The sequence below is a fragment of the Trichechus manatus genome, unplaced genomic scaffold, assembly GCF_000243295.1.
Source record: "Trichechus manatus latirostris isolate Lorelei unplaced genomic scaffold, TriManLat1.0 scaffold00023, whole genome shotgun sequence".
Classification (NCBI taxonomy): domain Eukaryota; kingdom Metazoa; phylum Chordata; class Mammalia; order Sirenia; family Trichechidae; genus Trichechus; species Trichechus manatus.
The window spans coordinates 16,414,998-16,429,250 of NW_004443959.1; the positions used below are offsets into that span (position 1 = coordinate 16,414,998).

The following is a 14,253-nucleotide window of genomic DNA, read 5'->3' on the forward strand; positions in this document are numbered from 1 at the left end:
TTCTTATGATTAAACTTATTACAACATCACTGGTTACAAACATATCCTCACACGCACCAAACGTTCTCGCACAAACTATACAGGCACTCTGCTCAAAATCTTCCACGCTTTGAGGTCTTCACTTGCTGCAACATCTTACGTCTCTTGGTTGTTGTAGGAAGCTGTCGGTAATGTAGACAGCTCAGTGCGTTCTTGTCTCTGGAATTTTGAAAAACATTCCTAAGACAGAATATTGTGAATGGTTCTTTATTTAGTCATTTTTGTTTACAACTGAAACTCTGGGAACTCAAAATTAACATCCTTGCCCGTGAGCTTCTTATACACACCAGAAAAAGTTTCAACCTACAAGAAAAGAAATAACTCATCAAAAACTTTTAAATATACATACTACCTTAAAACATGCGGCTTTTATGAAATTGTGCCCTGTATGGTTTTTCTCCTCAACAACTAGGTACCGAGAAGATAAGGAATATACAGGACCATGCCCTCACCAGTACGAAGACTGGGGACAAGCTTGATCTCCAATGTCGTGGGACAGGACTATACACCACTGCACCGAAGCGCTGTGCTCCTTTACACCACATGGACAGAGCCACTGAGTGACCCCAGTGGTTGTCCACATTGAGTATTTTCTACCAGGTCTTAAGGAATGTGAAGGTCCTTCCCAGATCCTAATACGCTCCCCCACCTAGTCTCTTATTTATCAAGGATACACAGTCTTGCTACAAGTCAGACCATGGAATTGTTTTAGTTACATTTTTCCTAATTTTACAAATTCAGAGAATTTCAAATATCTAATTTCTTAAAACATTCTCCAATTTAAAACTCAACACATATAACCCAAATGAAAGTAGACTGGCTGGCTAGCCATGTGTTTACAACAGAAAGATGCATTATACAGCACTCTACTTTTATCTGTCTTTCAACTTTTCCATAATACAAAAGTTAATCTGTTACCTTGTGTTCCACATTGTTCTGCTGTGCTTTGTCCAAATGAACTTTTATAAGCCGGCTGCCATCCAGTTTTACACGGATTCTCTTGCCAACAATTTCACTTGGGAAGACCAAGTCTTCAAGGATTGCATCGTGCACGGCTGTCAGAGTACGGCTTGAAGAAAGTAAGCACAAACTTCAGCAACCTAACAACGCCTACCCTCTGGTGAACTCCAGAAAGGCATCTCTTTAATTCAAAATGTAAACAGCAAATTTCATTAACACCAATTTTCAAACAGACTACTTACATGGAACGTATCACACCAAAACCTAACTGAAGTAGGGTAACAAGCAGCTGATTAACTGATTTAAAACACTCAACTATTTTAAACTTGATACTAGACTATTATAAGTGATTATCTCTAAGGAATGGGAGATTAATGATGACTTTTATTTTTATAATGTTTATTTCCACTCATGAGTTCCCAGCTAGTTTACTGGGATAACTCTTTACTCACCCAGTAAAGATGAGTCTTGGTCATCTCCAAAACCATCCCTTTCCTTCCAATGCTGTCAAAATAATCTTTTCAAAACACTAACGTGATCATATGGTTTCCCTACTCAAGCGCTCTCCTTGGCCTCCAAGATAACACTCCTCTCCACTGGCTGACAAGTCCTCCTTGTTCTCTAAGATCCTACTGAGGCAACATTCCACCCCCAAAGACAGCGTTCTACCCCAGCTCTAGGATAGCGGCCCCTCCTGTGTGGATCCCTGATTGTTTCCTTTCCTAGCACTTTCCCCAACTGCACTCCATTCATCCACTGACTAATCTCCAAGTAGATCGAAAGCTTTTTGAGGACAAGCCTGTGTCTTTATTAACACCTAATACATACTCAACACTTAACAGTAACTGCCACTCTATGAGCTCCTAGCATGCATGAAGCAAGGACTCTGCGAAATACTGTTTATCCTTACAATAACCTGAAACAACAGATTTGAGCTTAGTTTTACAGATTAAAGTTTCAACACTCAGACATGAAAGCACCTTGCCCAAATCATACAGCTCATTAAGGCACAGCCATGATTTAAAGCAGGGCCTTTAATTCCCATAACACACTACACTGTTGTGCTGCAATCATTCATTTTCAACCCATTTCATGGAAACTGCCAATGGAACCTTACACCTCTTTGTAATACCAAAATCACGTCCATACTCTCCCTGGCTGATGAATGAATGAGAAGGCTTAATTCATTCCAAAATTTTGGGGTATCCACGACGCACCACAGGATGTCAGGTGTAAGTCAAGAGATAATTCTTACTTTCTATACTAACCCTCAAGGCACTCTGTATCTCTCTTAAGTAGCTACCTTGTATTATGAATATTTGTCTGGGTCTTATTCACCCACGGCAAATCACAAAATACTTATTTGTATTTCCTATCTGGAAGCACCCACAATAACACAATTAACATTTGAGAAATGGCTAAACAGAAGCTACTTCAATGGCAATCAAATGACTGCCACAAGGTCTTAACTGTTCCATGGCCACAGAAGCACACAAGAGATATAATCCAATTTTGAAAGCAAACTTGAAGGAAATCACTTCCCAAAGCCTTTAGCACCTTTCAGAAAGCAGACGAGGCAGCCAGCTCAATTGTTCACTGCTACTCATTACTTAAGCATATTCTTATTCTTAGAGTGCTCGGAAAGCACACAAACATGGAAATTTGTTAACGACTGTGGGTAAAACTTAGAGTAGCACCAATGTTTACTGCAGCACTATTCACTAGTGTCAAAAGGTGGAAACAACCTAAATGCCCACCAACAGACAAATGGACAAAATGTGGTACATAGATACAATGGAATATACCCAGTCAGTAGGAGAAATGAAGCCTTGATACATGCTACAGTATGGATGGAGCTTTAACACATTATGCTGCTTGAAATAAGTCAATCACAAAAGGACAAATATCTGACCTCCCTTACATAAAGACACAAAAAAAGCAAAAAAAAAAAAGAGAAGAATGAAAGCTATTCTTAAAGTCAGATTCCAATGTTGTCTGAATTTTCTTTACAGGGACGCAATGCAACTTTATAATCCTAAACCAAGAGCTGAAGCAGTTCAGAAAAAAAAAACAACTGAAACCCTGCTACAGACAGCAGAAGCCAAAGAAAATGGAACGACAGTGTTCAATCTGTGTAGAAGATAACCACCAAAGGACTGACAGGAAAAAGGAATCTAATGGCAAAAAGCCAGATTGGAAGAGTGGCAGAATCACTGTTATCTAACACTGCTATAACAGAAACACCACAAGTGGGTGGCTTTAACAAACAGAAATTTATTTTTTCAGTTTAGGAGGCTAGAAGTCCAAATTCAGGGTGCTGGCTTTAGGGGAGGGCTCTGTCAGCTCCGCAGAAAGGTCCTTATCCCCTCAGCTTCTGCTTCCTGGTTCCCTGGAGATCTCCATGTGTCTTGGCATCTATCTTATCCCATCTCAGCTCACTCTTTCACTTGTTTAATCTCTTTTACATTTTCCAAGAGATTGACTCAAGACACACGCTACACTAATTCTGTCTCATTAACATAACAAAGACAACTCACTGAAATGGGGCTATAACCACAGGCATAGGGATTAGGATTTACAACACATATACTGGGGGGACATAGTTCAATCCGTAACACCTAAACCAACTACACCTTAGTGTGAGGAAGGCGGCTTTAAAGTTACAGACAGGTCACTAGGAACATAATGAAGCCATTACCTGAGAAAATCTGGAAGACACAGCCTTAAGGATGAGTGAAAATTAAGGTAGATTTGGGAGTCAGTTGGGTACATTATATTTAAGTCCTAATTTGAGTCCTCCAGATCACTTTTATATTTAACTACTGAGTTGTCAGAACTGAGATTACAAAACCATGGTTAACAAATCTAATCTTACCCCTATGATCTGATCTCTTGCAAACCATCTGGAATACAAAGTAACATCCCTAAATTCTTATGCCACTCCAACTACCCATAAAATAAGTTCAAAGTACTGAGTCGTATAATTCGATTTCTAGAGAAACCCTAGCACCTCACTGTCCAGCGTCATCCACTACTCCCCTTCCTTCCTACACACCACGATAATACAGTAACATCTACTTACAATACTAGATTCCTATCGCTTTCTAATTTTGAGGGGCTTTAGGAACAAGACAGTGTTGAGTTAAAAAAAAAAACCCAGTACAAGTAGTCCCCGACTTACACTGTATTCAAGTTACAACGAACCACATTAACAACCTCCTGTGTTCCTTTCTGTTCATCTTAGCCTTAGTAATATATAATACGTACAATGTTAGCGTATAATTTGCTGATGTCACCATTACTGTTAAGTTTATACGTAATGTTTCCAACCCCCAAAGACAAAAAAAGATCAGCTTTATACAGATACTGACAACAAAACATATTAATAATAAAATTTTTTTTAAAAAAAGGCATTCGACCTACATCAGAACCCACTTACGACTTCGTCGTAGAACAGAACCCCGTAAGTCAGGGATTACCTGTACTACTACTACAACATCTGGAATGAACAAATTCTCCAAGCTTTGGGTCAGATTACTCATCCATTCCATTAGTCGGGATAATAACACAAGTTGTAGATTTCATAAGGTTGTTGCCTTATCTAGCAATTCCATACTAGAACATTTTTTTGTCAAACTGGTCCCTAAGAAAATGTCTACAGGGGTCCAATAACACAAGTTTGTGAAACAACGTACTAATAAAGAGACATTAATACCAGGCCTACTTCAAGAAGCCAACTATCAATATCTGAATTTATGCCAGATATCCTGCAAGTCAACCAGTTCATATAACGTATTTTCTCCGCCAGCATCTTCAACTGCAGTGATACTTTTACCTATGTTAGGTCCAGAAAATCCACCTAATTTTTAGCACTAAACCACAGGCAAAAATAATAAAGGAAAAGATGTATCTCAGCCCACCTCAACTATGTACAATATGCTTTTATCACACAGTACTAAGCTAATGATTTCCATCTCATCTTTCATACCCTTTACCCAAAGAACTGAAGGAAACAGTCTCATCTTTTGTGATAGCCTTGCCCTATATACTGCCTATGTGAATACAAATATATTGTATCTCTATAATGAATATTAAAATATTTTTTATATAGAGGAGAGACCAAAAGTTACTCAATGAAAATCCCCATAAGCTCTACCAATATTTAATTTTGGTATTTACTGCTGTTACTATAAACTATGACTCATACAATTAACAGTTCTAAAAGTGGTATACACATTTTTGATGCTGATAAAATACTCACCTCCTGGGACGCTTTTGCTTATTTTTTGTTCGACTTTTTCTAGTTGGTTTAGGCAGAATTCTCCTCTGTAAGGTAAAAATTATCATGCCACAAAATGCAAAAAAAGGACTGTAAATTGACAGAAAACTAAGAACCGTCAAACTGCTTTAACAACTTAGTAACAGAATGAACAAGTTCAAAGTTCAAGAAAACAAAATAACCTAGACCTAATAACTTGCTGAGAAACCATTCTGTGACACTACTTCCTAATTTTTTCACTCATTCATAGTTTATGTTAAAATGCTATGGACAAAACTTGGTTGCGTCACGATGATCTGATCTCACAAATATTATACATTCAACCACACCCACTATCCAATGTAGGTATTAAAATGTCTAACTTGTTGCTGTCAAGTCGATTCATAGCCACCTAGAATAGAACTTCTCATATTCCTGATCAATCTGGCACTTAATTCCCCAACAGACCTCAGTATGCACCAAGGCCAGGTCTGAACTTAAATCATTTTACAATATAACATACCTGAGCAATAAAGACAACGTGCTTTCCACTGAACTTTTTCTCCAGTTCACGTACTAGCCTAACTTGGATTTTCTGGAAAGACTTCAGTTGAGGAACGGGAACAAAAATTATAATAGCTTTCCGACCACCACCAACTTCAATTTCCTAGAGCACAAAAGTCAACACTATTTTAAGTTCATACTGTCTATCCTTCCCATTCAAATACAATCCTATGGGTTATCATTCAATGCAAATACTGGTTGCCATATAAACCTAATTCATTAAGACCTCTTTTACCATTTTCAGCTCATCACTGCCATATACCATAGCTCCACTGTAAGTCTATTTCACGCTTGACAAAGATGACACACAAAACTTTCAGTTTGTGAATTTGCTGGTAACCATACACACACGGTTACCTTACTACAAGAAGTAAATTTTAAATTTTTGCAAGCAAAAATGATGGCTAATGGTCCTCTACATAGTCCTCTTCAAAGTTAAAACTGTGCAAATTAGACTGTAGATTATAAAAACATAAAACTTAAGCACATGTAATGAGTCAAGACTATTACTTCAGAAAATAAAATGCGGCCAATTAGAGGCAAAGAGAAAATTCTGAACTCCTGAATGTTATAAGCATTAATTTTTAATGTAAATATGCTACATCTTACTGGTAAGACCAACTGTCAGAGAATTTCTCAACTCTTTTCAACTTCTATATTTTCTTACTCCAGGAACAAGAAGGAATAAAGACTGGACCCTCAACTCAGAACAAATTATCCCCACCAATCTACATTTCTGCAGACTACATCTTGCTGTTAAAGCCAACATCCATGACAGATTGCTACTTCCACTTTTGCACCAACAATATGCTTTAATTCCAGGCTAAGTTTAGTTTCCTATGACAGCTTACTATTTTTATTATTAAATAATGTCAGAGAAGTCCACAAATGGACCCAGCTCATACTCCCCGTTTCTCCGTATCATGCAATTGGTCGGGTACGTTGCAGTGTATTTCCAATTCCACATCCAAATTGGGCACAAATTACCGTACGTAACAACATAGCCCAATCTTCTGACGGCTGTATCAAGAAACCAGCCTGCAAATTACCATTAAACTTACGTTGCAAGTCATTTGCCAATAAAACAACTCCTCTAAGGCACTGCTTCAAGAATACATACTATAAATCTACCTACTTTTAACAAGGAAAAAACTACATTTACCTTGGCTGCGGTTATGTTCAGCTCCCTCAACTGAGCCTTTAGGTCCGAGTTCATCTCCAGTTCAAGCAGCGCCTAAAGAAACAGAACAGAAACAGCACAAGACAAACCTAAATGTCTACACTGCTAAAAGCAGCGTCGTCAACACACCAGCACCCGTGCCCCCCACCACAAACTCTTACAACTTGCGGGAGCGCAGTAAGTATTGCCAAAGCGCGAAAAAGCTATCATCCCGGGACTGCTGGGGAGGGGACCCGGTTGACCCAGCCGGATACACATGGCCAGTTTACCAGGGGCATACATTCCCCGAAACCCACCCGCAATTCCAGAGACGCGACAAGTGTGGGGACACAACCCCCTCTCCCATCTTTCACCTACCTGAGAAATGCCAGACTCGAATTCATCCGGTTTTTCGCCATTGGGCTTCACAATCTTCGCGCTTGAACTGAACATGGCCTTTTCCTGAAAGTACAGGACCAATTCAACTCAGCAACCTTCCACAGTCTCTCCTGCAGACCCACCGCCGGCTCCCAGGAAGGGGCTCTCTCCGCCCCGGCCAAACGCGTCCGGTGCCGGGTGCCTGCTCTGGGCACGCCGGCTCCAGCCCCACAGTCCTGTCCCCTGTAAAAGCGACCCCCCGTATAAGCCATCGGAGGGGACCGGCCAGGTAATCGACTGTATCCCCATTCGGTGAGGAAAGTCTGCCGCTCTCGGACTAATTACAAAAGGTATTTCCCTCAATGTCGGCAGAAAAAGCCATCCAGACAACAGGCCATACACCTACCTTGCTGAGGGCCGGCGTAGGAAGAGATCAAAACCTCGCGAGAACTCGTCAAAACTCGGCGGCCAAGGGGAAGAGGAGGGAATAACGCAAAGATGAGGGTGGAAACCGGAAGGAGCCCTGAGAAAGTTTGAAAATCCTAGAGCGTCCCGGGAAGTGGCTACGTGGGGAGGAGTTAGTTGGTAACGCTTTTCGGTGGAAGGACCGGTTCTCTTTGGTACGGGTTACGAATTTATTTGTTCCGAAGGGGCATATCCTCAGTGCTTATTTGAGATACTGGAGCCGGGGGAGGCCGGGGCTTCTGGTCCTGGTCCTAAGCGGAGTCTGGGAAGAGGTGAAGGTTGAGAAAGGCAACGGATAAGATACCTTAAAAAGCTTGCTTAGTTAAATTACTAATTAGTTCGTTAAATTAGTTCATTCCAGTTCAGATTTATCGAATGCCTCTGTTAGCCTTTGACGATGGATAGATGTTTAAGGCACGGTCCCTGCCTTCTAGGAACTTAAGATTCTGCAAGTTGGGAGAATACACACGAAGTGGTAACGAATTGGAGAAGGCTAATTGAATGATACGTGATTCAAATGAGGAGTACCAAAATAGAGTGGGAAAAAAAAAGTGTTTTGGGAAGAGTCAGGATTTAAACTGAACAATTTAGGGTAAAACCCAAAAGGGAATGAATATGATAAAAGATTTGGGGATGGTAAATTGCTTTGGAGTGGGTCGAAAATACGCAATTCAACAAAGCAGCATTTATTTGTAAAGGACTTACCATTGTGCCATGTTATTAAGTTTACATTCATGTGTAAAGGAGGAGTCCCTGTCCTAGAAAGGAACTGAAACAATAATTCAACAAACATATCACACTTACCATGTGCTGATACTGTGTTGTTGGTAGGCGCCCTCCAGTCCGTTCCCACTCATAGCGACCCTGTGTACAACAGAAGGAAACACCGCCCCGTCCTTTCCCTGTTGGCCTTCTTGTTTGGCAACCACGCCCTCCCCCCAGGAGGTATTTTTATAAGGGTGCTATGCTTTTTTTTTTTTTTTTTACAGCAACACATAAAAAATTGCATAGGCGAGCTTATGAAAATACAGGGGGGAGGAAAGGGGAGAAAGCTGTTGGCAAATAAACAGAAAGTGCGTGTTATTTGTACGGTAACTAGACTTATAAATCAATGAATTTTCTTTAGATGTTCTAATACTGAGAATAAGTTTCACCTAAAGATCATTAGTCTAACTCTTTTATTATCCAAAAGTGCATTTCAAATAACCTTGTGCATATTATTTTTTCACATTGTTGGAGGAGTACTTCAGGGTAAATTCCTGGAAGTGGCACGGCAGGGTCAAAAGTTAGAGATGTATATGTGGGACCACAACCTCATCTACGCTGAGAGGAGAAGAACTAGATGGTGCCTGGCTACCACCACCAACTGTTCTAATCAGGGCCACAATAGATGGACCCTGACAGAGTAGGAGAAAAATGTGGAACAGAATCTCAAATTCCTAAAAGAAAAAAAAAACAGACCTACTGGACTGGTTGAGACTGCAGGCCTCCCCGAGACTCTTGCCCTGAGATACTCTTCAAACCTTGAACCGAAACTATTCCCTGAGGTCATCTTGTAGCTACATAACAGATTGGCTAACAAAATAATATCACCCATAAGTACTGTGCTCCTTTAAAAATCACATATGAGATCAAACGGTTAACAATTGCTTTAAAACAAAGATGAGAATGTAAGGGGGCAGAGAAACTAGACTAATGGAAACAGAACAGCTAGAACAGAAATAATGTGAATGCCCACGCATTGTGAAAAATGTAAGCAATGTCACTGAACAGTTGGGTAGAAATTGAATGGGAGCCTAAACTGCTGTGTAAACCATCACAGAAAACACAGTAAAATATATATTATTAAAATGGATGTAAATGTAATTTTGGTACACATTATTCCCTGGGAAAGGGTTGTGGAATATATGAGAGTTCCTCTTTCCCCACAGGATCGCCAACAGAATGCTGTCATACTTTTTAATTTTTCTCTGTCTCATAGGTGAAAATGGTATCTCAGTGTAGTTTTTATTTGCATTTCTCTCCATTGAAGTTGAAAGCCTTTTCATGTGTTTCATATGTTTAAGTCCCATTTTTATCCCTCTGTATTTTTTTTATGAATTTTCTGTTCTGAGCATTCTTCTATTGGATTTTTGGTCTCCTCCCCCCACCCCCACCACTGTTTTTTTTTTAATTGTCTGTTTAGCGGGCACTTTTCCAAACAAATAATTCTTAAGATCCTGATCTCTCTAAACATTGTTTTCAATATAGCAAACAACTATTACTGGGTCAAATCATCTCATCTTTTGGATCCTCAATTTAATCTTTTGTTAAATGAAGGGATTAAATTCAGTTAAATTATCTCCGAGTTTTAAGAACCAGTGTTTTTCTGACTTTAATGTGCAGACAGATCACCTGGGGATCATGTCAAAATGCATATTCTGATTCAGAAGGTCTGGGCTTGGGCCCAGTAGTTTACATGTCTAACAAGCTTCCAGGGTGATAACCAATGATGCTGGTCCAGGGACTATGAGTAGCAAAAACTCGGTTGTGGCTAGGAGTTGAAACTAGATGTCCTAGCCTAGTGGTTAAGAGCTTGGCTGCTAACCAAAAGGTCTGCAGTTAGAATCTAACAGCCGCTCCTTGGAAACCCTATGGGGCACTTTTACTCTGTCCTATAGGGTTGCTATGAGTTGGAATCGACTCAAAGGCAACGAGTTTGGTTTTTTACGGTAGTAGCAGAGAACTAAGATTCCTTGCAGCACTAAGGGAACTAATGACATACAGCTTAGTCCTGGAGGGACACAGAGACCCTGGGTAGCTGATATTGCATGCAGGAGGGTGTGGGGAGCAGTTAAAAAACAAGCTCTGTTCACCTTAAAAAAATACTACTTCTGTATTGTGTAAAAGTACACATTTGAAACGATCATGCATTGGGGATGTGTAATCTTAGTATTTGTACTGCAGAGGGGCTAGAGGTCGGAAAGGTGAGAGAGCCATAGTGAAGGTAGGGAGTAGACATCAAAGTCATTTTTTCCTCTCCAAATCCCAGCTTCTCGTGCTAATAATGTAGTGACAGAAGGAGAGTTACTGATCAGTCCTTGCGTGTAAAATGAATTTATGGACCTGTCTATTCAATCAAAACTTAATGGATTGAATTTAACAGAAGGTCTTTTCTCTCCCCTCCACTTACAGCTGGCAGATTTTTAATTCTGTTATTATCTATTGGCCAGTATAGGGAGAATATAAGCAAAACGAACGTGCAAGCCTGTGATGAATGGGAAAATCCTGTGTCAGCATGCATTTAATTAAAGCAAGGTCACTGGCTTATTCTTGAAAGTTTTAAGGTCAATTTTCCTATATAACAGCACATGATCTTTAGATATCAGCGAGCTTCCAGGTGGACTAAAGGCTAACCACTTATATACTAATATTTAAAATATAGAAATACTTACACTTTTGCTTTTATCATAAGCTGATAATTTGCTCATTTTAAATATATTTAATCAAAATTAACACCATTCTTAGCATTAATTTTTCTGCAACATGTACATGACTAAAAGATTGAAAGTGACATTGAGAGCACGTTTGTGTATCAGACAACATAAGGGGCATCACACATATTTAATATTCACAACCACCATGCAAGGTGTCATATCTCCATTTTTCAAAGGAGAAAACAGTTAAAGCAACTCATCAAGTTCAAACAGCTAGTAAATTGTAGAGGAGCCCTGGTGGTACAGTGGTTAAAGCACTCAGCTGCTAACCAAAAGGTCGAGGGGTTCAAACCTACCAGCTGCTCTGCAGGAAAAAGATGTGGCAGTCGGCTTCCTTCAAGATTTACAGCCTTGGAACCCTTTGGCAGTTCTACTCTATCCTATAGGGTTGCAATGAGGTGGAATCAACTCGAGAGCAATGGGTTTTTTGGTTTTTAGTAAATTGTAGAGCTGGGATGTGAAGTCACTATATGTGAACTTCCCAGCTCAAGACAGGAGGAGAAAAGGAGAGATGTGGGTGCAAAAATGATGCATATACACACACACAGAGCCTTGCATTTCTGTCTTTTACTTCTCCAAGTGTGTTGATAACAGTCACTCCTTTGGATCTCCACAATAAACTTGTGACATTAGTGTACCAGGATTTTGTATCCCCGTTTTGCCAGTGAGGAAAGTGAGGTTTAGAAAAGTTACTTGGCTGATGCCTTATGGAAATGACCATCAGGTATCATATTTTGAACACTTGCTAGCACTGTTCCTGTTAACAGTTCACTTGAGGGTCTGTCATTTAAATGGGTTAAATAACAAAAGTACATTGTCTCTGAAAGATTGCAATTAAAATGCTATGAGCTGGCCCCCCAGATGCACTGTTAACCCAGAACTGAAACCACTCCTGAAGCCCACTCTTCGGACAAAGATTAGGCAGGACTATAAATCAACAAATAATACACGTGAGAAATGTGCTTCTTAGTTCAATCAGATACACGAAACCAAATGGGTAGCTCCTGTCCAAAAGCAGGATGAGAAGGCAGGAAGGGACAGGAACTGGTTGAATGGACACAGGGAACCCGGGGTGGAAAGGGGGAGTGTGCTGTCACATTGTGGGGATTGTAAGCAATGTCACAAGACAATATGTGTATAAATTTTTGTATGAGAAATTAACTTGAGCTGTAAACTTTCACCTACAGCACAATTAAATAAATAAATAAAAATACTATGAGCATAATGATAATTTATCTACCATTCCTAGGGCTAGGAAGGGGTGTGTTCTAATTGCTATTCCACCTGCGTGGATAGACAGGTAAGGTCTTCCATGCCTAGTAGAAAACTGGAGGGGTGTGTGCACAAGGAGGGAGCGGGGCACAATGGCATACCAAGTGTATTTGACACCCCAGGTGGATTAATTGTTTAACACCCTCCTCCACTCAACAAAAATATTTTCAGTTATAGTCATGTCATAATACAGGACAATCATTTTCTTAATTCGTTCTTTTTAAAATGAGAAATAAACATTTAAAAAGGGGAACAAGTGTCAATTTAAGAGACATTATTGAAATTGAGTAAAATGCTTAATGTATGAACTAAGACTTGCAGTTACCAAGCAAAAATATTTCATCTAGTAGTTCTCCTTGCCCTGTTTTAAATTTCAAACGCAAGTGATCACACAGAATGCCAGAATTGAAGTAACTCAAGTTCTATTTCTTTGTCTTTATGATCACTGTGCTATCATTCTTTACTTCAAATCTACTGTTTAAATGCAGAAGGACATGATACCCCAGGTGCCGGAGACACAAACTGCTGAAGAAGGTGCCACCAATTCTGAAACTTATAAACTCATTTGTAGCTGAGTCCAACTGTATAAGTGGGAGTTCTTGGAAATAACATCCATGTAAACTTTATTAAAAGATAAGTAATAAAAATGTGTGAAATTATATATCTATTATTAAAACTCAACAGTAAACTACAGGCAAGTGTTTAGAATTAGACCAGCAAAAGATTTTTTTCAAAGAGAAGTAATTTATCACTGACAGTGTTTAGAATTGTCAGTGCTTGCTGATAATGGAAAGCTGTCTGACTTTTGGTCAGGTGTTATTATTTTTAAATTCTCTCTATGTAAAATCAGTTGCTGTCTAGTCTATTCTGACTCATGGTGAATATGTGCATCAGAGTAGAACTGTGCTCCATAAGGTTTTCAGTAGCTGATTTTTTGGAAGTAGATCACCAGGCTTTCTTCCAAGATGCCTCTGGGTACACTAGAACCTCCAACTTTCCGTTAGCAGCTGAGCACATTAACATTAACCATTTGCACCACCCAGGGACTCCCTCTATAGATAAGGCACCCCTTATTACCTGCACCACCATATGTCTGTTAGTTTGTCACATTGTGGTGGCTTGCATGTTGCTGTGATGCTGGATGCTGTGATGCTGGAAGCTTTGCCACCCAAATCCCAGCAGGGTCACTTATGGTGGACAGGTTTCCCCGGAGCTTCCAGACTAATACAGACTAGGAAGAAGGACCTGGCAATCTACTTCTAGAAAATTTGGCTAGTAAAAACCTTATGAATAGCAGCAGAACATTGGTATAGTGCTGGAAGATGAGCCCCTCAGGCTGGAAGACACTCAAAATATGAATGGGGAAGAGCTGCCTCCTCAAAGTAGAGTCAACCTTAATGACATGGATAGAGTCAAGCTTTTGGAACCTTCATTTGCTAATGTGGCAAGCCTCAAAACGAAACAGCTGCAAACATCCATTAATAATAGAAGGTACAGACACAGGTTATAAAGACAATGCTCTACATTCTACCTTGGTGAGTAGTGTCTGGGGTCTTAAAAGCCTGTGAGTGGCCATCTAAGATACTCCACTGATCTCATCCCTTCGGAAGCAAGGGAGAATGAAGAGAACAAGATACAAGGAAAAGATAAGTCCGAAGGACTAATTGTCCACAGCTACCAAG

General features: G+C 39.9%; 1 protein-coding gene and 1 non-coding gene across 2 annotated transcripts; both read right to left on the reverse strand.

Moving 5' to 3' along the window:
- Positions 1–230: 230 nt before the first annotated feature.
- On the reverse strand, positions 231–7,841 carry RPS7 (ribosomal protein S7). The gene is made up of 7 exons (XM_004373087.2): positions 7,765–7,841; positions 7,359–7,442; positions 6,984–7,055; positions 5,781–5,924; positions 5,261–5,325; positions 958–1,108; positions 231–342 (listed from the first exon to the last, which is right to left on the reverse strand). The coding sequence occupies exons 2-7, from the start codon at positions 7,431–7,433 to the stop codon at positions 265–267; spliced, it is 585 nt and encodes a 194-aa protein (XP_004373144.1). The 5' UTR covers positions 7,434–7,442; positions 7,765–7,841; the 3' UTR covers positions 231–264.
- LOC111819986 (small nucleolar RNA SNORA73 family) lies at positions 415–625 on the reverse strand. Its single transcript, XR_002823556.1, has one exon. It is a non-coding gene; the product is annotated as a small nucleolar RNA SNORA73 family (small nucleolar RNA).
- Positions 7,842–14,253: the final 6,412 nt, after the last annotated feature.

Excerpts from the sequence above, each read along its gene's own strand:
- RPS7 (XM_004373087.2), bottom strand. The coding sequence starts at position 7,433 with ATGTTCAGTTCAAGCGCGAAGATTGTGAAGCCCAATGGCGAAAAACCG. Across the intron at positions 5,326-5,780 it reads ACGTTGTCTTTATTGCTCAG|AGGAGAATTCTGCCTAAACC; the intron begins GTATGTTATATT and ends TTTACCTTACAG. Across the intron at positions 343-957 it reads AGAACAATGTGGAACACAAG|GTTGAAACTTTTTCTGGTGT; the intron begins GTAACAGATTAA and ends CTTTTCTTGTAG.